Source organism: Lontra canadensis, unplaced genomic scaffold, assembly GCF_010015895.1.
Source record: "Lontra canadensis isolate GAN:19392208 unplaced genomic scaffold, GSC_riverotter_1.0 scaffold1, whole genome shotgun sequence".
NCBI lineage: Eukaryota > Metazoa > Chordata > Mammalia > Carnivora > Mustelidae > Lontra > Lontra canadensis.
Window position 1 is genome coordinate 675,079 of NW_022630995.1, and position 26,139 is coordinate 701,217.

Consider the following 26,139-nt stretch of genomic DNA (forward strand, 5'->3'; position numbering starts at 1 on the left):
CTTCTTTGCCGATTTGGATGCCTTTAATTTCTTCTTCTTGTCTGATTGCTGAGGCTAGGACTTCTAGTACTATGTTGAATAGCAGTGGTGATAACAGACATCGCTGCCGTGTTCCTGACCTTAGCGGAAAAGCTTTCAGTTTTTCTCCATTGAGAATGATATTTGCGGTGGGTTTTTCATAGATGGCTTTGATGATATTGAGGTATGTGCCCTCTATCCCTACACTTTGAAGAGTTTTGATCAGGAAGGGATGCTGTACTTTGTCAAATGCTTTTTCAGCATCTATGGCGAGTATCGTTATGGTTCTTGTTCTTTCTTTTATTAATGTGTTGTATCACATTGATTGATTTGCGGATGTTGAACCAACCTTGCAGCCCTGGAATAAATCCCACTTGGTCGTGGTGAATAATCCTTTTAATGTACTGGATTATTGGATCCTATTGGCTAGTATTTTGGTGAGAATTTTTGCATCTGTGTTCATCAAGGATATTGGTCTGTAATTCTCTTTTTTGATAGGATCCTTGTCTGATTTTGGGATCAAGGTGATGCTGGCCTCATAAAATGAGTTTGGAAGTTTTCCTTCCATTTCTATTTTTTGGAACGGTTTTAGGAGAATAGGAATTAATTCTTCTTTAAATGTTTGGTAGAATTCCCCCGGGAAGCCATCAGGCCCTGGGCTCTTGTTTGTTGGGAGATTTTTGATAACTGCTTCAACCTCCTTACTGGTTATGGGTCTGTTCAGGTTTTCTGTTTCTTCCTGATTTAGTTGTGGTAGATTTTATGTCTCTAGGAGTGCATCCATTTCTTCCAGATTGTCAAATTTGCTGGCGTAGAGTTGCTCATAATAATATGTTCTTATAATTGTTTGTATTTCTTTGGTGTTGGTTGTGATATCTCCTCTTTCATTCATGATTTTATTTATTTGGGTCCTTTCTCTTTTCTTTTTTATAAGTCTGGCCAGGGTTTTATCAGTCTTATTAATTCTTTCAAAGAACCAGCTTCTAGTTTCGTTGATTTGTTCTGTTGTTATTTTTTGTTTCATTTTCATTGATTTCTGCTCTAATCTTTATTATTTCTCTTCTCCTGCTGGGTTTAGGCTTTCTTTGTTGTTCTTTCTCCAGCTCCTTTAAGTGTAGGGTTAGGTTGTGTATTTGAGACCTTTCTTGTTTCTTGAGAAAGGCTTGTATCGCTGTATATTTCCTCTGAGGACTTCCTTTGCTGTGTCCCACAGATTTTGAACCATTGTGTTTTCATTATCATTTGTTTCCATGAATTTTTTCAATTCTTCTTTAATTTCTTGGTTGACCCATTCATTCTTTTGAAGGATGCTCTTTAGTCTCCATGTAGTTGGGTTCTTTCCAAATTTCCTCTTGTGGTTGAGTTCTAGCATCAGAGCATTGTGGTCTGCTAATATGCAGGGAATGATCCCAATCTTTTGATACCGGTTGAGACCTGATTTATGACCCAGGATGTGATCTATTCTGGAGAATGTTCCATGGGCACTAGAGAAGAATGTGTATTCTGTTGCTTTGGAATGGAATGTTCTGAATATATCTGTGATGTCCATCTGGCCCAGTGTGTCACTTAAGGCCTTTATTTCCTTGTTGATCTTTTGTTTGGATGATCTGTCCATTTCAGTGAGGGGAGTGTTAAAGTCCCCTACTATTATTGTATAATTGTCGATGTGTTTTTTTGATTTTGTTATTAATTGGTTTATGTAGTTGTCTGCTCCCATGTTAAGGGCATAGATATTTAAAATTGTTAGATCTTCTTGTTGGACAGACCCTTTGAGTATGATATAGTGTCCTTCCTCATCTCTTATTATAGTCTTTGGCTTAAAATCTAATTGATCTGATAGGAGGATTGCCACCCCAGCTTTCTTTTGATGTCCATTAGCATGGTACATTGTTTTCCACCCCCTCACTTTAAATCTGGAGGCATCTTTGGGTCTAAAATGAGTTTCTTGTTGACAGCATATTGATGGGTTTTGTTTTTTTATCCATTCTGATACCCTGCGTCTTTTGATTGGGGCATTTAGCCCATTAACATTCAGGGTAACTATTGAGAGATATGAACTTAGTGCCATTGTATTGCCTGTAAGGTGACTGTTACTGTATATTGTCTCTGTTCCTTTCTGATTTACAACTTTTAGGGTCTCTCTTTGCTTAGAGGACCCCTTTCAGTATTTCCTGTAGAGCTGGTTTCGTGTTTACAAATTCTTTTAGTTTTTGTTTGTCCTGGAAGCTTTTTCTCTCTCCTTCTATCTTCAGTGATAGCCTAGCTGGATATAGTATTCTTGGCTGCATGTTTTTCTCATTTAGTGCTCTGAATATATCATGCCAGCTCTTTCTGGCTTACAGGTCTCTGTGGATAGGTCTGCTGCCAATCTAATATTTTTACCGTTGTATGTTACAGACTTCTTGTTCTGGGCTGCTTTCAGGATTTTCTCTTTGTCGCTAAGACTTGTACATTTTACTATGAGATGACGGGGTCTGGACCTATTTTTACTGATTTTGAGGTGGGTTCTCTGCACCTCCTGGATTTTGGTGCTTGTTCCCTTTGCCATATTAGGGAAATTCTCTACAATAATTCTCCAGTATACCTTCTGCTCCCCTCTCTCTTTCTTCTTCTTCTGGAATCCCAATTATTCTAATGTTGTTTCATCTTACAATATCACTTATCTCTTGAATTCTCCCCTCATGGTCCAGTAGTTGTTTGTCCCTCTTTTGCTCAGCTTCTTTATTCTCTGTCATTTGGTCTTCTATATCACTAATTCTCTCGTCTTCCTCATTTTCCTAGTAGTAACAGCCTCAATTGATAGCTTTTTTTATTTCAACTTGGTTAGATTTTAGTTCTTCTATTTCTCCAGAATGGGCTTTTATTTCTCCAGACAGGGTTTCTCTATATCTTCCATGCCCTTTTCGAGCCCAGCTAGCACCTTGCGAATCGTCATTCTGAACTCTAGATCTGACATATTACCAATGTCCGTATTGATTAGGTCTCTGGCCTTCGGTCCTGCCTCTTGTTCTTTTTGTCGTGGTGAGTTTTTCTGCCTTGTCATTTTATCCAGATAAGAATATATGAAGGAGCGAATAAAATACTAAAAGGGTGGCAAAGACCTCAGGAAAATGTGCTTTAACCAAATCAGAAGGGACCCCAAATCGTGGGGGGAAGAAAGGGGGTAAAAAGAAGTTCAAAAAAAAAGAGAGAGAGAGAAAATTAAAAAATAAAAAAAATTAAAGGAAAAATATAAAAAAGAGAAAAATATGTATATATTAGACTGGTGAATAGAACAGGGTCACCCACTTAATTTTGGGAGTACTTTGGTCTCTTAGAAGAAACTACCTCCCCAAATTTTAACGAATGAAAAACATACATAAGGGTAAACATGATGAGGGGATGGAATAGGACTATAAAGATGAAATTTTTTTTCAATTTTCTAAAAAAAAAAATTGAAAAAATTTTCTAAAAAAGGAGTTGATAAGATAAGTTGGTTGGGAGAATAAAGAAAAAGAAAGTAGAGAGAATTTGCTCAGGCTGGAGACTCAACGCCCTGTGCTAGATTTAAGGTATATTTTGATCTATTAGAAGTTGAACCCAGATTTTTTTAGAAGAAAAAACCCTATGTGTATACAAAAAATAAAGTTAGATACAATCAAGAATAGAATATGACTATAATAATGATGGTTCAAAAAAGATTTTTTTTAAATGAAAGGTATTGTTAATATAAACTAGTTAAAAAATGTTAAAAGAGGAAAGGGTAAAAGTTAAAAAAAACTTTAGCAGAAGAAAAAATTATAAGAAATTATTTAACTTTGTAAGACTAAAGAATCTTGGGGCGAAAACCATGAATTCCATGCTTTGCTTTCTCCTCCTCTGGAGTTCCACTGTTCTCCTTGGTAGGTGAACTTGGTCTTGGCTGGATATCTTGCTGATCTTCTCGGGGAGGGGCCTGTTGTAGTGATTCTCAAGTGTCTTTGCCCGAGCTGGAATTGCACCACCCTTACCAGAGGCCGGGCTAAGTAATCTGCTCGGGTTTGCTTTCAGGTGCTTTTGTTCCCTGAATGCTTTCCATAGAGTTCCAGAGGACGGGCATGAAAATGGCAGCCGCCCAGTCTCTGGCCCAGAGGAGCCCAGAGCTCGGGGCTCCACTCAGCGCGCCCTCGGAGAAAAGCGCTCAATTACTCCCGTCTCCCTGGCCTCCGGCCGCGCTCCGAGCTCACCCGGCCTGTGACCGAGCATCTCTGTCTCTGGCACACAGCCCCGCCTGGAGCCTCTGAACCCTGCAGATCCCTGTGCTCTTCCAGGGTGGTCTCCCAGGATCTTGTGGGGTCCCCGCTCACAGAGCAGTGGCCTGTTCCGTGGATCACGATAAGGTAACCCTGAGCTGAGAGCTCACTCCTCGGCTCCGTCTCTGTATCCGGCTTCCCTGCTCTAATACCTGTGAGCTCTGCAACACTCAGACGCCCCCGATCCTTCTGTGACCCCATGGGACCTGGGGCCATGCTTACCCCACGTGGGCTTCACCCCAGTTTAGCCTGTGGAGCGATGTCCATCCGTGGAGCAGACTTTTAAAAATTTCTGATTTAGGGGGCACCTGGGTGGCTCAGTGGGTTAAAGCCTCTGCCTTTGGCTCAGGTCATGATCTCAGGGTCCTGGGATCGAGCCCCGCATTGGGCTCTCTGCTCAGCAGGGAGCCTGCTTCCTCCTCTCTCTCTGCCTGCTTCTCTGCCTACTTGTGATCTCCGTCTGTCAAATAAATAAATAAAATCTTTATAAAAAAAAAAAAGTTCCTATTTAGTGCTCCATTGCTCCGCCGCTTGCCGGGAGCCGGCCCTTCCCCCCGTGGTCTATCCTCCCGTCGCTTTGGATTCACTTCTCCACCGTCCTACCTTTCAGAAAGTGGTCGATTTTCTGTTTCTAGAATTGTTGCTCTTCTCTTCAATCTCCTGTTGGGTTTGTAGGTGTTCACAGTGGATTGATAAGCTGTCTAGCGGATCTCCTGCTACCTGATGTTGTCTCAGCCACTACTCCTCCGCCATCTTGACTCCTGCCTCCCGTGTTGATTTTTTAAAATGTTGACCAAAAGTATCATTTTGCACATCTATGATACTGTTTTCTAGGGATATTTATGTTGTTCATGTAGCTTGCTTTACCTTCTGTGGCTATTAAAATGTATAGAAGTCAATTTTTTGTGTTTTTAAAAAGTCATACTTAAACAGTCAATTTAAAGACAAAACAAAAAGATTGAAAAGGGTTACAGTTATAGCTGAAACAAAACTGTACTAAATTGATAAGAGATTTGAACAAGGATTATCCGGGCTGAAATAAAACATATCTCTAAATATAAACACACTAGATAGTTGAGGTTGGGAAAAGTCAGGCATATATTTTGAGGGCGAACTTTGATTGTTGTACAGCTGTTACTTGCTACTCAATAGGACATCTGCACCCCCAAGGTATGTGAGCTCGCCCATTGGCTATCCATTCCTGTTTCGAGTCTTTTTGTTTCTAATTCTGATGAGGTATCATTCCTAGTTTTGAATTTGATTTGATTTAATTTTGAATTTGGAGTCATTTTACCAAAGGGTCCTATGAAATTGCTCCACAAACCTTTTTGTGCTAATAGTTTGTGAAATCTCGGGGTACCCTCCCAGGCTTTCATACCCAGGTCTTGAGTCAATGCCATGAGAAGTTAGAGGGGAACCCACTGTCATCTCTTCCTGCCTCTCATGGGGCAGTAGAGGAAGGCATGTTGTTGAAACTCCTTCTGAAGGAAAGGGTGTAGGCCAAGGTATTTCTGGTACTTTAGCTTTGCGATATACAGGCTCCCCCCATCTGGAAGCAGAAGTCTTATGCTAGAGAGTACATCAGTGGTTGTGCTTCAGGTCAGTCCTCTGTAATCACCCACACACAATGACTCCCAGGGCTTTACTGACAGTAGTGCTGGGAGGTTATATCTTGCATGGGGAATTAGGTTGTAAAATTGTTATGTAAGGCAAAAATAGGAAATCTCTTATAAAAAAACAGGAAATCTTGATCACTGTGTTCTTTAGTTAAGCTCTTGATGAGGAAGTTGCCTTGAATTTCTGTAGGTTACATGTGCATATAATTTATTTCCACTGCCATACTTTTGATTTCAGGCTGGGCCTGGCCTGACCCTGAATATCTGATCGTTTTGGTTTTGCTGTGTTAGTTTTCAGCCTTTTTTCCTCTGGTCCACTGCCAGAAACTTCAGTTCTCTTAAGTAGTGGTTTCTGGAAGGCCTGTGCTAAACAGTCTGCAAATCCATATATTTTTACAAAAAAGACAACATCAATGGTTACCTGTGGACTGTGTCTGTCGTCATTTATGCTTGTATTCATGGTGTGACGTGAATTATATGAAATTACATTTTCATCAGGATGCCTCCCACATCTGGCAGTAAAGTTGGCACCACCTTGCTACGATTCTCTGACATTCTTATCTTTAACAAGTACAGGCTGAAGTTTGTAGGACAGTGTAGAGTGCCTCCCATTTTTCTTTAAATCCCTACTAAAAGAGGGCTTTGACCAGCAAGCGGCACTGGCATTACTTGGGAGCCAGCTGAAACAATAGAATCTCAGGCCCTTCCCTATAGGCAGTGAATTAGAATCTGCATTTTAACAAGATCCTCAGCTAACTTTGATGACAGCTTTAACTAATGCTGAGTGCTCCCCCCACCATGATGTTATTGATCAAATAATAGGGAAAAAAAATCCATGCAAACAGGGAAATATTATTTTAAATAGGCATGAACAAAATTTTTTCTTAAACAGGCAGCACAATAAGAGAAAAAGGTGGTGTTAAAGAGTTAATCGGATCTGACACAACCTAAATGAATTTGATTTACCCAAAAACTGATTATTTTCTTAATTGGATAGAAGACATTTTACAAGTGACTTGATAAAAAGGTTTTTTTTTCCCTTTTTAAAATTAGTTTGTTCTTTTTTGGGTTGATGGAGGGAGAAGCAATTACAAAATGAGGTGGAGTTTAGAATCTTTTTGATGCTAATGCTGTTTAAGTGACTTTTACATTTTGTCTACAGAAAATCAATTTATGCAAGACCAGGCACCTATGTTGGAAGGTGAATTGGTTATAAAATATATCTTTGGAAATTTTCAATCATTGAATACAATTAATGAATGACCATTCACAATAATGCATGTGAACCTCAAAAGTTGATGATATTCTAAATCTGATCAGTATCATTTTTTAATTTGACTTAATCAAATCAAATCTTAGAACTGATTGAATTAACATGGTGACACAGTAGCTTAAATCATTACAGTTTTCTTTTTTATATAATCATAAAGACAATGACTGTATCAAGATTGTCTTAGATAGGAGTAAAGTTAGAAGGTGATGAGATTGATTTAAATGATTCTCTGTGTATGACCAGAACTTTAAGAATTTGTCAAGCAGGTAGCAGCATGTAGTTTAATATTTTGTGATTAGCTCTTGGGTATTTTGAGGATTGTTTGGCATTCTGTCTTCTAGTAAACCTGTAGAAAATTAATTCCATTTTTTAAATCAAGACAAAGGAAGGATGCCTGGCTGGCTCAGAGAGACGCGTGACTCTTGCTGTCAGGGTTGGGAGTTTGAGCCACATATTGGGTGTGGAGATGACTAAAAACAATTAAAAAGTAAACTTTAAAAAGGTCAAGGTAAATGAGTCCATGCTGCAGTTGGAAGATCTTGTTTTTTAAAAAATTTCTGTGGCATTATGTACGGATCACAGGTTCTTTGGTCTGCTAAGCAGTTTTGTTGTGATTTAATATGGGTATCGATAAAATAAGTAAAAGGTAAAATCCTGAAAGAATGTCTGATTTGTTGAAAGAGAATTTTTTGCTTTAACTATAAACATATATAAAAATCAATGAAATGTAAAATGATTACATTTTGATTTTAAAATGATCCTATCTTTATTTCTGACATGTTTTCTTTAAAAATACTGGCATTAAAGTACTTAATTGTGTTACTGATGTGTTTTTCACTTTGAGATGAAGAGTTGTGGGGGCTTTTTAGGGGAAATTTACTGAAGTTGACAGTAGTTTAATTTTGTATTTGCTGCCAACCTTGAATTTTGTGTGTGGCATTAAAAAAAAATCTTACCACGTATACTTAAATGCTTTCTACTTTATAAACAATTTCTAAGGCAAAGATGATAGAACTGCAGTATTGTGTAGTTGAGACCTTTTTTTTAACAGTGTTTCTGCCATATGGTGATTTTCTTATGTTGAATTGCTCTCTTGGGAAATAGGAGATTTCTTTTCTGCATGTTGAATATAGCAAAAGTGGCTTATTTTTTAGCAGACTCAGGTTCATTTTTTATTTATTAAGAGAGAATTTCTAACTGATCTTCGAAGGTAATACATCAGTATAACATTAAGTCTTCACTATCCCTAAATGCAGTACAGCTCTTTCACCATAAATGGAAATAATATCAAGTTACCTTGCCTAGTAAGCCAAGGCTTTGTGAATGTTTGAGGAAATGATTTGAGAATCCAGGGCTTCAGAGTGATCCCCAAAGCTCAGCTGATAAAACTTTTGTGAGTTATCCTCGGGGTTAGGGCAGAATTTGAAGGTATTGTAAGATGAATACAATTGAGTTTTCTTCTTTTCAGAATTCTAAAGGAAAATGCCCTTTATTTTCTCTTTTAGGTCCTCAGAATGGTTGGAATGATCCTCCAGCTTTGAACAGAGTACCTAAGAAGAAGAAGGTACTAGAAAAAATGTCGGTCTAGTTGCCCACAGGTGTTCTGTTAATCCCAAAACCACCTGGAATACACCACCCTTCACTGACCTTTAAAAGCAAAGTTTACTGACCAACAGGTTTCAGGTGTATTTTATCTTACATCCTTTGTTTAGTTTAAAAACAAAACAAAAAACCAGTATGGTGGTGTGAATTTAACTCCCATTGGAAGACAAGATGTAAATTCCCAACAGGTGTCTTTCAAAGAGTAGGAAACAAAATTTCCCAATGATTTTTTTCTTGTGGGGGTGTGTTTGGTCTTTGGTTTCCAACAGTAGTCCTGAATTTGGTAATTATATTTTGGACTGTTTTGTCTGTCACATATAATATGAAGAAACAACCTACTAGCTGAGTAGTGTTTAACTGTCAGTAACTTTTGAGCGCTTTGGAGCACAAGATAAGATTCTTCTCTGCTCCTTCCTTCCCAAATGTTTTTACTTTTTTTTTTTTTTTTTAAACTTCTGGTAATTTCCTTTCCTTAAATATAGTAATGAGAGAGCATAACAATAAAATTGGGAGGCACTAAATGGGCCAAAAAACCCCAAAATTTAGGTTAGTAATAATGAGAAATTAGAAATGAAATCTACTACTTTTAATATGGTTGGATTGACAGGTAACATCTACTTAGTGATCTAGGAAAAGGAGCATTACATCAGGATCACATTAAATATAAACATTCATTTGGCATATTTGATTCCAGTATTTGCTAGATATAATTCTCTAGACTTTGACAACTTCTTTCAAAATGCCTTGTTTTGGCACCCCATATGAGAGAATGTATGGAAGACAAAGGGGAAACTGAGAGGTCCAGTTTTGAGCTTTCTATCCCTCTTACCCAGATTAGCTCTAATTTTATGTTTTACTCTAGAATTCTGCATAAAATTTCATTTGAAAGTAGAATACTACTACAAACAAATAACAGTTTTTAAATGTTAACCTTATTTAAGGGTAAGTAAATGATACTCTTTGGCTTATGCTTGCTGTCTTTTATTTCTGTCTTTTAAAAGATGCCTGAAAACTTTGTGCCTCCTGTTCCCATCACGTCACCAATCATGAGCCCTTTGGGTGACCTCCAATCCCAGATGCTGCCACAGCAGCCTTCAGCCCCCGCACCTCTGTCAAGCCAAGCTTCATTTCCACAGCCACACCTCGCAGGTGGCCAGACCTTCCATGGCATCCCGCAACCCCTCGGTCAACCAGGCATGCCACCGTCTTTCTCCAAGCCCAATATTGAAGGCGCGCCAGGGGCTCCTATTGGAAATACCATCCAGGTAACAGTCAATCTGCGTCCGTGGAAGGGGAAGATGGCTCTGTTTCAGTTCATGTTTTTTAATGTGTTAACTTTGATGATTACACCTTTATTAGTGAACATCTATATTCGGTTTCAATTAAGACAACCTAAATAAAAAATAGTAACCCTTGTTTTTAAGACTGATCATGCAGGGATATTTTTCAGTTACGTGGCCATAAAACTCCTGGAAGAGGCTCATGTATTTGCTAGTGTATGTTTACACTAACTTGACAATCGCAGTATTTCATTTGACCTAACCAGTAGCCATAATTTAAGATCAGTTGAATCCATATTTAGCAAGGCTTGCTAAGCAGAAGTTACTTTCAAAGGCTTTCCCCTTTAACGTAAAAAATAAAGTGTAATGAGTCGTATCTTTCCTTGTGTATGTGTAAGAGCTTACACTATACAGCCTACCTTCACATGGAGACACAAATTTGTACTGCTTTTCACATACAAACACCTAGTTGGAAAGGTTCTAGACGATAAAAAAATCACATATAACTAACTGACTTAGACACACAAAGGTAAACATTTTGATCTGCTCATGAAGAGTGAAGAGCTTGGGTGAAAGTTAACATAAGAAGGTGAAACAAATCCCTGCCCAAAGTATAAAACTAGTTCAGTTTTTGTCTTTGACCCATTGAAGTCAAATTTATAAACATGTTTCTCTGTCACAAGGCTGTGCTTTACTACGTTCCATTATAAAAACCAGGGTTTTGATGGAGGTGGGAGAACTGACTTCTTTCTGCAGGACTTTAAATTACAAAGATGCACTGTTATTTTTTTTTATGATTACAAGTCTACGCTAGTTTGGGAAGCTACCCAGCATTCATTTTTGTTTAGACCTGGGCTGCTCATGCTGTACGCATCTAGACCGGAACCTCATTTACTGCCGGAAGGGAATGCTGCAGGATGTATGTGTTCAGCCAGGCCTTCACACCCAGCTGCCTGCCTGCCTGGATGTCTCCAAGGCACCTCACGCTCCACATTTCTGAAGCCTTATTCATAGTCATCCTCCCAAACCTCATCTTCAGAATCTGGTCTTCAGACCTCGGTGTTTCCTGCTTCGGTGCATGGCACCATAATCCTTCCTATTTAATCTAGCCAAAAACCTGGGAATCATCTTTATACTCTTTTCCTTTAATCCCTCTTTCAAGTCTATCCCTAAATCTTGTTGTTACGGTTTTAAAAATCTCTCTCAGATCCCCGGCCTGCACTTCCAGTCTGGTCTATGCTGCCTTCACCCCAGTTTTCAGCAGTGCAGGAGCCTCTAATTAGTCTGCATTTGATCATCTATCTGGTCTTGTCTCATCTTTGTTCAAAACATTTCTCTCAAGATAAAGACCAAAATATTTCACATTATCCAGAAGCCCTCAGCTGCATATTCCTCCTTGCTGTCTCTCTGCCCCAGCTACACCAGCCTCCTTTTAGTCACCTGTATCATGATCCTTCCTTTGGACACGTTCTTGCGCTGCCCGGAATGCTTTTCCTTTCTCATTTAACTAGATGACTCCTACTTGTCCTTCTGACATAATTTCCTGCAGAGAGCTTGCCCCTCAGTTAAATTCTAGTTCTACTATCTGTTGGTTCCATTAACGTTAGCTTAGTAGCAATTAAATATCAATACAGTTGCTATCTTACATGTACTGGTGACATTTTATTTTTTTACTTTTTTCAAGTAACATCTTTCATTAAGATATAAATGTTTGTAAACTTTTTTTTAATGAAACTTTGAAACTTTCATTTTCTTCTTTTAGCCTAATAAGTTGCCAGAGAGCTGAGATCATTTCTGAATTGGCTTGTAAATACATAGTCAGTCCCTGGCACATTTTTTTTTTTGAGTGAATGAACTAATAAATCAGAACTTTAAAAGCAAACCAGTCCTTCTTTATCTTTCCATCTGTACATTCAGTTACATCATGGTCTCTTCTATGCCAACTTTTGACTTAATCTTGGCAGTTTGGGGGTACCTGGGTGGCTCGGTGAAGTGGCTGCCTTTGGCTCAGGTTATGGGATCAAGCCCCACATTGCGCTCCCTGCTCAGTGGGGAGCCTGCTTCTCCCTCTGCCTCTGCCCCTCCCCCTGCTTGTGCTCTTTCTTGTGCACTTTCTCTCTCAAATAAATAAATAAAATCTTGAAATAAAAAATCTTGCAGTTTGATGATAGACCAATTACCAACCTTCAAGAACAAACCAAAGAACAGAAGAATGCCAAGATAAACCAATGAGCCGACAAGCAGAGCAAGCAGCCACCCTCGCTCGCGGGCTCTCTTCCTGCTGGCGTAGGTCTGCTGTCTGCTTCGCCCCAGATGCGTACAGTAGAGATCAACATGTGTGCCATGATTGACTGAATTCTTTATATCCAGTTCTGGTTTTGAAAATCAAAGCTGTAGAAGCCTGTTCCTTCTACTGAATATCTGATTTTCATTTTTACTTATCCCAAGGGATTTCACATGTTAATTTGTCATTTGATTTTAACAAGTGGTTTTCTTTTTATTACAGAGTTTCAGGGCTTTGTGTATAGGTAATTTCTGGTCATTTCTGGTCACTTTATGGTATTATTTCTTCCAGCATGTGCAGTCTTTGCCAACAGAAAAAATTACCAAGAAACCTATTCCAGATGAGCACCTCATTCTAAAGACCACATTCGAGGATCTCATTCAGCGCTGCCTCTCTTCGGCTACAGATCCTGTATGTATTTGTTCTCATGTTTTGCTAATTTAAAATAAGCACGTAGGCAGCTCTTCTGTAATCGCAGGAAGCCTTACAAGATAGACTTTAGATAGTAATAAATAGTAATAAAACTAGCACTTACATACTTTGCTTTACATATAGAAATGAATTTAATATCTTTTATAGGTAAGTATTTAATCGTCCCAGCAACCCCATGGTAGGTAAATTTGTCATCTTTTTTTTTACAGACAACTAAAGTAAGCAAAAACCAGTCAACACCCAAGGTCAGAGCCAGAATTCAAACCCAGTTTGGGTGTGGAATTTATGCTCTCACTCACTATGCAGCACTGCCGCTCAGCAGCAGACCTCATGTCTGTCATGTAAATAGAACAGAATGGTGGCATGTAAGAGATTCAGGTTGGGGCTTGCTTTCTGAGCTCAGATCAAAGCTTTTAAAAGTAGATCAATAATCTTACATGTAACTTTGCAAAGATTTTAAAAATAATTGTTTTAGATTCTAGACTCATATTCATAGTTAAAGCAACTGATTTTACTTAGTTCATTGAGAGGATGCCTATGTATTGGCAACAACAAAAATTCAACAAAGCCGATCTTGTTTTAGATGAACTCTCAGTTTCTGCCAACAAACATTGAATATGTTTATTTAGTCACTGGCCACTTGTCTGCTTGAAAAACAGCTTCTGGAATTTGTTGTTTCATCAGACATTGAGTATTAATATGTGCAGCTTTCTTCTGGTGTTTTACAAAGCTATTCTCTGTACTAAATGTGTCAGCAAATCAGAAGCAGGGGTCGGTTAGCATCAGCCATTGTGCCTGGCATTCTGGAAGTGATGGAAACAGAGAGGAACAGAGAGCAGATGAGGCAGACAGCCCCGCATACACTGTCCCCTGTGTGCACCTCTAAATAGGGCACAGTCATTCAAAAACAGAAGAGCCCTGATAAAAATGAAGAGAACTCCAGCTCTCCTTGAGGCAAGAGTCAGTATAGAGAGGTTGAGACGACACATAGTACACAGCCCAGCTCAATAAATTTTTGTTGATTTAAACTTCTCTAGGTCAACATATCATCTTCCCTCTGGGTCCAGAGGAGTCCTGGGCAGAAGAGAACCACAAAAGACAAACTGTTCTTGTAATTCCTGTAACCAGTCGGTTGTGGGGGGTTGCTAATACCCTATCCCGACCAGCTGACTCTGCTCCTGGTAGCGAGACTCCTACTGGTAGCAAGATGAGATTAGATTTGAGCAGGGACTCTCAGGGTTCCCCTCCACACAGATCCTTTATTTTTTTTATTTTTTATAAACATATATTTTTTTCCCCAGGGGTACAGGTCTGTGAATCGCCAGGTTTACACACTTCACAGCACTCACCATAGCACATACACTCCCCAATGTCCATAATAACCCCACCCCCGCCTCCCAACACCCCTCCCCCCAGCAACCCTCAGTTTGTTTTGTGAGATTAAGAGTCACTTATGGTTTATCTCCCTCCCAATCCCATCTTGCTTCATTTACTCTTCTCCTACCCCCTTAACCCCAATGTTGCATCTCCTCTCCCTCATATCAGGGAGATCATATGATAGTTGTCTTTCTCCGATTGACTTATTTCGCTAAGCATGATACCCTCTAGTTCCATCCACGTCGTCGCAAATGGCAAGATTTCATTTCTTTTGATGGCTGCATAGTATTCCATTGTGTGTATATACCACATCTTCTTTATCCATTCGTCTGTTGATGGACATCTAGGTTCTTTCCATAGTTTGGCTATTGTAGACATTGCTGCTATAAACATTCGGGTGCACGTGCCCCTTCGGATCACTACGTTTGTATCTTTAGGGTAAATACCCAGCAGTGCAATTGCTGGGTCATAGAGTAGTTCTGTTTTCAACTTTTTGAGGAACCTCCATGCTGTTTTCCAGAGTGGTTGCACCAGCTTGCATTCCCACCAACAGTGTAGGAGGGTTCCCCTTTCTCCGCATCCTCGCCAGCATCTGTCATTTCCGGACTTGTTAATTTTAGCCATTCTGACTGGTGTGAGGTGGTATCTCATTGTGGTTTTGATTTGTATTTCTCTGATGCCGAGTGATATGGAGCACATTTTCATGTGTCTGTTGGCCATCTGGATGTCTTCTTTGCAGAAATGTCTGTTCATGTCTTCTGCCCATTTCTTGATTGGATTATTTGCCCTTTGGGTGTTGAGTTTGCTAAGTTCTTTATAGATTTTGGACACTAGCCCTTTATCTGATATGTCGTTTGCAAATATCTTCTCCCATTCTGTCAGTTGTCTTTTGGTTTTGTTTACTGTTTCCTTTGCTGTGCAAAAGCTTTTGATCTTGATAAAATCCCAATAGTTCATTTTTGCCCTTGCTTCCCTTGCCTTTGGCAATGTTCCCAGGAAGAAGTTCCTGTGGCTAAGGTCGAAGAGGTTGCTGCCTGTGTTCTCCTCAAGGATTTTGATAGATTCCTTTCTCACATTGAGGTCCTTCATCCATTTTGAGTCCACTTTCGTGTGTGGTGTAAGGAAATGGTCCAGGTTCATTTTTCTGCATGTGACTGTCCAATTTTCCCAATGCCATTTGTTGAAGAGACTATCCTTTTTCCATTAGACATTCTTTCCTGCTTTGTCGAAGATTAGTTGACCATAGAGTTGAAGGTCTATTTCTGGGCTCTCTATTCTATTCCATTGATCTATGTGTCTGTTTTTGTGCCAGTACCATACTGTCTTCATGATGACAGCTTTTTAATAGAGCTTAAAGTCTGGAATTGTGATGTTACCAACTTTGGCTTTCTTTTTCAATATTCCTCTGGCTATTTGAGGTCTTTTCTGGTTCCATATAAATTTTAGGATTATTTGTTCAATTTCTTTGAAAAAAGTGGATGGGATTTTGATAGGGATTGCATTAAATGTGTAGATTGCTTTAGGTAGCATAGACATTTTCACAATATTTGTTCTCCCAATCCATGAGCATGGAACTTCTTCCATTTCTTTGTGTCTCCCTCAATTTCTTTCATGAGTACTTTATAGTTTTCTGTGTGTAGATTCTTAACCTCTTTGGTTAGGTTTATTCCTAGGTATCTTACGGTTTGGGTGCAATTGTAAATGGGATTGACTCCTTAATTTCTCTTTCTTCTGTCTTGTTGTTGGTGTAAAGAAATGCAACTGATTTCTGTGCATTCATTTTATATCCTGACATTTTACTGAATTCCTATACAAGTTCTAGCAGATTTGGAGTGGAGTCTTTTCGGTTTTCCACATACAGTTTCATACCATCTGCAAAGAGTGATAGTTTGACTTCTTTGCCGATTTGGATGCCTTTAATTTCTTCTTCTTGTCTGATTGCTGAGGCTAGGACTTCTAGTACTATGTTGAATAGCAGTGGTGATAACAGACATCGCTGCCGTGTTCCTGACCTTAGCGGAAATGCTTTCAGTTTTTCTCCATTGAGAATGATATTTGCGATGGGTTTTTCATAGATGGCTTTGATAATATTGAGGTATGTGCCCTCTATCCCTACACTTTGAAGAGTTTTGATTAGGAAGGGATGCTGTATTTTGTCAAATGCTTTTTCAGCATCTATGGAGAGTATCATATGGTTCTTGTTCTTTCTTTTATTAATGTGTTGTATCACATTGATTGATTTGCGGATGTTGAACCAACCTTGCAGCCCTGGAATAAATCCCACTTGGTCGTGGTGAATAATCCTTTTAATGTACTGTTGAATCCTATTGGCTAGTATTTTGGTGAGAATTTTTGCATCTGTGTTCATCAAGGATATTGGTCTGTAGTTCTCTTTTTTTGATGGGATCCTTGTCTGGTTTTGGGATCAAGGTGATGCTGGCCTCATAAAATGAGTTTGGAGGCTTTCCTTCCATTTCTATTTTTTGGAACAGTTTCAGGAGAATAGGAATTAGTTCTTCTTTAAATGTTTGGTAGAATTCCCCCGGGAAGCCGTCTGGCCCTGGGCTTTTGTTTGTTTGGAGATTTTTGATGACTGTTTCAATCTCCTTACTGTTTATGGGTCTGTTCAGGCTTTCTATTTCTTCTCGGTTCAGTTGTGGTAGTTTATATGTCTCTAGGAATGCATCCATTTCTTCCAGATTGTCAAATTTGTTGTCATAGAGTTGCTCATAATATGTTCTTATGATTTTCTGTATTTCTTTGGTGTTAGTTGTGATCTCTCCTCTTTCATTCATGATTTTATTGATTTGGGTCCTTTCTCTTTTCTTTTTGATAAGTCTGGCCAGGGGTTTATCAATCTTATTAATTCTTTCAAAGAACCAGCTCCTAGTTTCGTTGATTTGTTCTATTGTATTTTTGGTTTCTATTTCATTGATTTCTGCTCTGATCTTTATGATTTCTCTTCTCCTGCTGGGTTTAGGGTTTCTTTCTTGTTCTTTCTCCAGCTCCTTTAGGTATAGGGTTAGGTTGTGTACCTGAGACCTTTCTTGTTTCTTGAGAAAGGCTTGTACCGCTATATATTTTCCTCTCAGGACTGCCTTTGTTGTGTCCCAGAGATTTTGAACCGTTGTATTTTCATTATCACTTGTTTCCATGAATTTTTTCAATTCTTCTTCAATATCCTGGTTGACCCATTCATTCTTTAGAAGGATGCTGTTTAGTCTCCATGTATTTGGGTTCTTTCCAAATTTCCTCTTGTGATTGAGTTCTAGCTTCAGAGCATTGTGGTCTGAAAATATGCAGGGAATGATCCCAATCTTTTGATACCGGTTGAGACCTGATTTAGGACCGAGGATGTGATCTATTCTGGAGAATGTTCCATGGGCACTAGAGAAGAATGTGTATTCTGTTGCTTTGGGATGAAATGTTCTGAATATATCTGTGATATCCATCTGGTCCAGTGTGTCATTTAAGGCCTTTATTTCCTTGTTGATCTTTTGCTTGGATGATCTGTCCATTTCAGTGAGGGGAGTGTTAAAGTCCCCTACTATTATTGTATTATTGTTGATGTGCTTCTTTGATTTTGTTATTAATTGGTTTATATAGTTGGCTGCTCCCACGTTAGGGGCATAGATATTTAAAATTGTTAGATCTTCTTGTTGCACAGATCCTTTGAGTATGATATAGTGTCCTTCCTCATCTCTTATTATAGTCTTTGGCTTAAAATCTAATTGATCTGATAGGAGGATTGCCACTCCTGCTTTCTTCTGATATCCATTAGCATGGTAAATTCTTTTCCACCCCCTCACTTTAAATCTGAAGGTGTCTTCGGGTTTAAAATGAGTTTCTTGTAGGCAACATATAGATGGGTTTTGTTTTTTTATCCATTCTGATACCCTGTGTCTTTTGATTGGGGCATTTAGCCCATTAACATTCAGGGTAACTATTGAGAGATATGAATTTAGTGCCATTGTATTGCCTGTAAGGTGACTGTTATTGTATACTGTCTCTGTTCCTTTCTGATCTACTAGTTTTAGGGTCTCTCTTTGCTTAGAGGACCCCTTTCAATATTTCCTGTAGAACTAGTTTGGTGTTTGCAAATTCTTTCAGTTTTTGTTTGTCCTGGAAGCTTTTAATCTCTCCTTCTATTTTCAATGATAGCCTAGCTGGATACAGTATTCTTGGCTGCATGTTTTTCTCGTTTAGTGCTCTGAATATATCATGCCAGCTCTTTCTGGCCTGCCAGGTCTCTGTGGATAAGTCTGCTGCCATTCTAATATTTTTACCATTGTATGTTACAGACTTCTTTTCCCGGTCTGCTTTCAGGATTTTCTCTTTGTCACTAAGACTTGTAAATTTTACTATTAGGTGACGGGGTGTGGACCTAGTCTTATTGATTTTGACGGGGGTTCTCTGAACCTCCTGGATTTTGATGCTTGTTCCCTTTGCCATATTGGGGAAATTCTCTCCAATAATTCTCTCCAATATACCTTCTGTTCCCCTCTCTCTTTCTTCTTCTTCTGGAATCCCAATTATTCTAATGTTGTTTCGTCTTATGGTATCACTTATCTCTCGAATTCTGCCCTCGTGGTCCAGTAGCTGTTTGTCCCTCTTTTGCTCAGCTTCTTTATTCTCTGTCATTTGGTCTTCTATATCGCTAATTCTTTCTTCTGCCTCATTTATCCTAGCAGTGAGAGCCTCCATTTTTGATTGCACCTCATTAATAGCTTTTTTTATTTCAACTTGATTAGATTTTCGTTCTTTTATTTCTCTAGAAAGGGCTTTTATATCTCCCGAGAGGATTTCTCTAATATCTTACATGCCTTTTTCGAGCCCGGCTAGAACCTTTGAGAATCGTCATTCTGAACTCTAGATCTGACATATTACCAATGTCTGTATTGATTAGGTCCCTAGCCTTTGGTACTGCCTCTTGTTCTTTTTTTTGTGGTGAATTTTTCCTCCTTGTCATTTTGTCCAGATAAGAGTATATGAAGGAACAAGAAAAATACTAAAAGTGTGGCAACAACCCCAGGAAAATATGCTTTAGCCAAATCAGACGAGATCCCAAATCGTGGGGGGGGAGGGGCGGGGAAGGGGATATAAAGAGGTTCAGAAAGAATAAAAGGAAAAAAAAAAAGAAAAAAGAAAAAAGAAACAAAAAAAGAAAACCAATAATGAAAAAATATAAAATGGAAAATATATATATATATATTAGATAAACTAGTTAAAAAACGTTAAAAAAGAAAAGGGTAAAAGTTAAAAAAATTTAGCAGAAGAAGAGAAAAAAAAATTGAAAAAGAAAAAAAAAATTAACTGCAAGGCTAAAGAATCATGGGGAGAAAGCCATGAGTTCGTGCTTTGCTTTCTCCTCCTCTGGAATTCCGCTGCTCTCCTGGTATTGAAACTGCACTCCTTGGTAGGTGAACTTGGTCCTGGCTGGGTTTCTTGTTGATCTTCTGGGGGAGGGGCCTGTTGTAGTGATTCTGGAGTGTCTTTGCCCCAGGCGGAGTCGCACCGCCCTTACCAGGCGCCGGGCTGAGTAATCCGCTCGGGTTTGCTTTCGGGAGCTTTTGTTCCCTGAGCGCTTTCCGTAGAGTCCGGAGGACGGGAATGAAGATGGCGCCGCCCAGTCTCCGGCCCGGAGGAGCCGAGAGCCCGGGGCCCTGCTCCTCAGTGCGCCCTCAGAGAACAGCGCCCAATTGCTCCCGTCACCCTGGCCTCCGGCCGCGCTCCGAGCTCACCGAGCCTGCGACCGGTTCAAGGTAACCCCGAGCTGAGAGTCACTCCTCGGCTCCGTCTCTGTAGCTGGCTTCCCTGTTCTAATACCTGCAAGCTCTGTGACACTCAGACACCCCGATCCTTCTGTGACCCTGCGGGACCTGAGGCCACACTGGCCCCGCGTGGGCTTCACCCCGGTTTAGCCTCTGGAGCGATGTCCCTCAGTGGAACAGGCTTTTAAAAGTCCCGATTTTGTGCTCCGTGGCTCCGCCGCTTGCCGGGAGCCGGCTCCTCCCCCATGGTCTATCTTCCCGTCGCTTTGGATTCACTTCTCCGCCAGTCCTGCCTTTCAGAAAGTGGTTGATTTTCTGTTTCTAGAATTGCTGTTCTTCTTCTCTTCCATCTCCCGTTGGATTTGTAGGTGTTTGCAATCTTTAGATAAGCTATCTAGCTCATCTCCCGCTGCCTGAAGTAGTCTCAGCTGCTACTTCTCCGCCATCTTGACTCCTCCCCCACGCAGATCCTTTTAATCACTAGCTGGAATCCTTTATACAATGTGGCTGTCATACAGTCTTTTCACGTTAGCTGTATCCAGACACCACAAAGTAGTTTTGCAGCATGACTTAGTTTGTAACGTTATCCCTGATAGCTTCATCTTTTTCTCATTCTTTTTTTAAAATTCATTCGAGGTGTATCATATTGTGCTTCAGCAGTTTTGTACGGTGCTGAGTGCTCATCGTGACAAGTGTCCTCATCAGTCCCTGTCACCTGTCTCACCCGTCCTCCCATCTACCTCCCTTCTGGGAACTATCATACTGTTCTTGGTAGTTTAGAGTCTGTTCCTTAGTTTGTCTCTCTTTTTTTTTTCCTTTGGTAGTTTATTCTGTTTCTTAAATTCCATGTATGGGTGAAATCATACCTTTGTCTGTCTCTGATTGACGTATTTTATTCAGCTCACACTCTCTGGCACCATCCATGTTGTTGCAAACGGCAAGACTTCATCATTCTTCTTACGACCGACTGATACTCTGTTGTGTACACGCCACATCTCCTCCATCCATTCATCTGTCACTGGACACCTGGGTTGCTTCCATAGTTTGGCTATTATAAATAATGCTGTGATAAACATAGGGGTGCATGTATCCCTTTGAATTAGTGTTTTTGTATTTGGGGGTAAAGACTAAAGACTCAGTAGTGCACTTGCTGGGTCGTAGGGTAGTTGTGTTTCTGACTTCCGTTAGCCGTCCTGTTCCAGAGCGGCTGTACCTGTTTGCCTTCCTTCAGGCAGCGCAGGAGGGTCCCCTTTGTCCACACCCTCACCAGCCCTGGGTTGTTTGCTGTGTTGTTGACTTGAGCCGTTCTGACCAGTGTAAGGTGATATTTCATTGTAGTTTTGATTTGTATTTCCCTGATGATGAGTGACGGGAGCATCTTTTCGTCTGTCAGCTGGCCGCCTGAATGACTTCTTTGGAGAAGTATAATTCATGTCTTCTGCCCACTTCTTAATTGGATTATTTGGGGGGGGGTGTTGAGTTTTATCAGTTCTTTGTGTATTTTGGAATCTAAACCTTTATTGGATATGTCTTCTACAAATATCTTCTCCCATTCAGCATGTTGCCTTTCAGTTTTGTTTATTGTTTCCTTCGCTGTGCAGAAGTAGTCCGGTAGTTTATTTTTGCTTTTGTTTCCCTTGTCTGAGGAGAAAAATACTGCTATGGCTGATGCCAGAGAAATTATTGCCTGTGCTCTCTTCTAGGATTTTTATGGTTTCCTGTCTTATATTTAGCTCTTTAATCCATTTTGAGTTTATGTTTATGTGTGCTGTGAGAAAAGTGGTCCAGGTTCATTCTTTGGCATGTGGCTGTCCAGTTTTCCTAACACCATTTGTTGAAAAGACGGTCTTTTTCCCACTGGGTATTCTTGCCTCCTTTATTGAAGATTATTTGACCATATAATTGTGAGTTTATTTCTGCATTTTCTCTTCTGTTTCATTCATCTGTGTGTCTGTTTTTGTGCCAGTACCATACTGTCTTGGTGACGACAGCTTTGTAATACAACTTGAAGTCCATAACAGTGATGCGTTCAGCCTAGTTCTTCTTTTTCAAGATTGCTTTGGCTATTTGGGGTCTTTTGTGGTTCCATACAAATTTTAGGATTATTTGTTCTAGTTCTATGAAAAATGCTGTTCGGATGTTGGTACATTAAAAAAGTCATTCACAGGGGCACATGGGTGGCTCAGTCAGTTGAGCTTCTGACTCCTGATTTCATCCCAGGTTGTGATCATGGGGTCATGAGTTTGAGCCCCACGTCAGGCTCTGTGCTCAGTGCAGAGTCTGCTTTGAGATTCTCTCTCCCTCTTCCTCTCCCTATGCCCCTCCCCCGCTCCCATGCTCTCTGTCTCAAATAAATAAATAAATATTTTTTAAAAGTCATTCAGCAAAAAACAAAAAAATTATCCACCACATTCAAGTGGGATTTATTCCCAGGATGCGAGGCTGGTTCAGTGTTCATAGATCAGTCATTGCTCACTTCAGCAGCACATACACTAAAATTGGACCAATACAGAGAAGATTAGCATGGACCCTGAACAAGGATGACACGCACATTTGTGAATTTGCATCTGACCGAATACAAAATCCATTCCTGATAAAACCCTCAACAAAGTAGGTTTAGAGGGAACATAAAACATACCTCAACACAATAAAGGCCTTATATGAAAACCCACAGCCAACATAATCTCAGTGGACAAAAATTCAGAGCTCTTCCTTTCTCCTCCTCTGACACATTGACATTCCTTCTTCCAGCATACTAGGAGCATGTCAGCATCGACAGCTTTGTACTTGCTGCTCCTTCTGCCGGGGATCTTCCGCCATGTGACCACGTTACTCAGGCCACACATGCTCCAGGCTTCTCGGATGTCCCAGGAGCTGTCCAGCCTTTCTTTACCACCTCGCAGTCCCAGCACTTCTAGCCCCTCACTCTGTTAACTCTTGCTTCCTGGCATTCATCACCATCTCATCTGCAACATACTTCTATCTAGTATCTTTTTCCACCAAGGGCATTCGAGGTCCCTGAGACATAAGCATGGCACACAGTAGACCCTCGGTAAATACTGAAGAACAGCGTCCGTTCTGAGGCTGTCGCATAATGTACATCATTAGGTTAATCACATTGTAATTGAAACCTTTAATTTTAGTTTTAGAACGGTTTTCTCACTATACTTCTAGTACGAGGAGTGGGAGGTGGAAGGCCTCCTTGATTTAAAAACTCCTTTTACAATATCCCTGTTAGTAATCTTAAGCCACAGAACGTAATTTTCTTTTTTTTTTTTCTCCCTTGGTGTTTTAAAAGCTCAGAAAGAGGGGCGCTTGGGTGACTTAGTCTGTTAAGTGTCCAACTCTTGATCTCAGCTCAGGTCTTGGTCTCAGAGTCATGAGTTCAAGCCCCACATTGGACTGAGCATGGAGCCTACTTTAAAAAGCCTACTTAAAAAAACAAAAAATGAAGAAAAGCTCAGAAAGAAGCAAGGTTAAATAACCAAATGTGACTAAGTATGTAAGTGATTGGAAAGGTTAAAGTAAGATTCCAGTTCACCTCTGTGCTTGCTGCCAGTACCCATAATTCACAGTAGCTGTCCTTAGATCTTCTCTCCTGCAACACAGTGGCCCACTGTTGCCTCCAGACGGCCCTCCGTGTTGCTCGTGGCTAGTGCGTTTACACGTGCACACACCTTGTCCTCTGAGCAGACAGTCCACAGTCCAACCACTACTCCAGTTTGCGCTCCGGAAGGCAGCCCCATATCCTCCTACCCTCACCCCATGAATAGGTTACTGAACTCTGTCCTAACGGTCAGTTGAAGTTTCTGAGTCATAGCTGCCTCCGTTTCTTTATAACATGAAGCCGGTCAGCATCAGGAGTGTAAGGATTAGTGAAATGAGACAGGGCAGAGTCTTTGGATAAAAGTTAAATATTCAAATATAACACATCTGTTTTTCTTCTCCTGCAGCAAACCAAGAGGAAGCTAGATGACGCCAGCAAACGCTTGGAGTTTCTGTATGATAAACTTAGGGAACAGACGGTAAGTTTGTGGGGGAAAAAGGATTCATGATAATCATTTAGCCCTAGTTGCTAGTAAATAAGCACGCCATCAGCATTCGTGTGGAGTGTACTTGGGAGCAAAATTGTGAGGACAGTGGTGGAATGGGCTTTCGCTAACTGAATCATAAATGTCATTTAAATTTGGGGATGAAAGAACAGGATAAGGTGTGTGTGTGTGTGAGAGAGAGAGAGAGATAGAGAGATAGGAGTGTAATTTTAACTCTTCTTATAACAAAGAGTAGAAATATAATCTGGCTTGTATTGGCCCTAAGGTAACTGGCCTTCTGTTCATTTTATATGTGGCTATATTTTTTGCATTTCAACATTCCTCTGCTCCATCCCTCACATCAGTCCCATCAGATAAAAATAACCATTCCTGGGGCGCCTGGGTGGCTCAATGGGTTAAGCCTCTGCCTTCAGCTTGGGTCATGATCCCGGCATCCTGGGATCAAGCCCCAAATCAGGCTCTTGGCTCAACAGGGAGCCTGCTTCCCCTCTCTCTCTGCCTACTTGTGATCTCTGTCAAGTAAATAAATAAAATCTTTAAAAAATAATAATAATAATAACCATTCCTGTCATGCGAGCCAGACCAGAGAAAGTCGATGTAACAGTGAAAGTTCTGTGGTCCCTGGACTGATCCAAAATAAATTCTTCCCTCAAAAGTATGAGCATATAATTTAAGTAATGACATGGGGAAACTACAGATACTATGGTTTTAAGAGATGGTAAGATTCAAGAGCAGTTAAGAATTGATAAGTTGAGTACATGATGATGGCTGTTGTCCTGTGAATGCAGGTAGACCACAGGTTTGAGATCACTGCTGTAGACATGGTTTTCGACTGCTTTGGGTCCTTACTTAGAGCATGATTAAGAACCAAATTCCAAAAAAACCCTTTAAATTCCTTCATATGCATGGGAAAGTTTTAAAAGGTGTGAGCCTGTATCTTAAAGAATTTGAAGAATTAACACTCTTAAGTGGAGAAAGACGTTAGCATTTCAGCTGGGGGAGGAGAGCTGGCTTCTATAAAAAAAAGTTAACTGACTCATACATGTTCATAATTCATAATAATTTCCTTACATAAATCATCTTGTCATGGTTCTGCTTTATAACTTAAAGAGTTGCTTGATCCAAAAAACTATTTCTAGAAAAGCTATATGATTTATTTGCTTTTTTTATGATATTTGTTTCAATCTCCTTTTAAATATCAGGGTTTATGGGAGAGTCTTTCTTAATTTAATTCTTTCTCCTGATTCTGCCTTTGTTTCAGCTTTCACCCACAATCATCAATGGTTTGCACAACATTGCAAGGAGCATCGAATCACGCAACTACTCAGAAGGCCTGACCATCCACACCCACATAGTCAGCACCAGCAACTTCAGTGAGACCTCAGCTTTCATGCCGGTTCTCAAAGTCGTCCTCACCCAGGCCAATAAGCTGGGTGTCTAAAAGGACGTCTTTACTCCCAGCCCATATTGCCATTTTTCCAAAGAAACATATTTTAAGAAATGTTAAGGTATGGACCAGTCCTCATTAGCATGTTTCCATAGCAGCCAGTCAAGAGCATTTACACTATTTCTGCAGATATACTCACCTTAGAACTGCTCAAAACCCAGGTGCTTTCTTTTAATCTTTTATTGCCCATGATGATTTTCCTATTCTGCAAATAGTGTATTTCCTGGATTACACATAGTGTGTTTTCCTGAAGTATTCTGATTAAATGTGGTTTTTAAAACCTCAGTATACTTTTTGGAAAAGGAGCATCTGGTTATGCATAAAGCAGAGCTAAAACTAATTTTCATTCATGTCCTCCCTGCTTCCTCTATGTCAATCAGATTAAAGTGTGTAATCCTATTTTATGTGTATGTAGTCTTTTTTAAAAACAGCTGCTCACAGTTTAGTTTAATCCCTATTTTTTGTGTCTTTGGCTTTACTCGAGTTCTGAACAAATAACCAAATCTAGAGGTTGCTACCTAGATTTTAGCAAAGATTAATGAAGAGTGGGATCACTAGCTTTAAATACCTATTGGGAAAATGAGCATTTTTGTTCTGTGGAATGCATTGGACTTTTTTGTATTAATAAATGTTTTTGATATTCTGTTTGAGTTTTAAGATTGAATTATCTCCATTTTACATTTAGAAATTTGTCCACTTTTTAAAAGTCACCCAGA

The 26,139-nt window shown here is 39.9% G+C and overlaps 1 protein-coding gene and 1 non-coding gene across 19 annotated transcripts in view; both read left to right on the forward strand.

Annotated features, from left to right (window-relative positions):
* SEC31A (SEC31 homolog A, COPII coat complex component) overlaps positions 1–25,822 on the forward strand; it is an 84,445-nt gene extending 58,623 nt beyond the window's left edge. For 11 of the 18 annotated variants that reach the window (XM_032879354.1, XM_032879701.1, XM_032880088.1 and 8 more), the window contains 5 exons: positions 8,684–8,742; positions 9,782–10,045; positions 12,636–12,755; positions 23,878–23,949; positions 25,238–25,822. In XM_032879354.1, coding sequence (XP_032735245.1) covers positions 8,684–8,742; positions 9,782–10,045; positions 12,636–12,755; positions 23,878–23,949; positions 25,238–25,417 — 695 coding nt within the window. In that variant the 3' untranslated portion in view covers positions 25,418–25,822. Of the gene's footprint in view, positions 1–7,067; positions 7,107–8,683; positions 8,743–9,781; positions 10,046–12,635; positions 12,756–23,877; positions 23,950–25,237 lie in introns of all 18 variants that reach the window. The other 7 variants (XM_032879173.1, XM_032879439.1, XM_032879523.1 and 4 more) reach the window with 1 other exon arrangement.
* LOC116871670 lies at positions 22,393–22,499 on the forward strand. The gene has a single exon (XR_004383476.1). It is a non-coding gene; the product is annotated as a U6 spliceosomal RNA (small nuclear RNA).
* Positions 25,823–26,139: the final 317 nt, after the last annotated feature.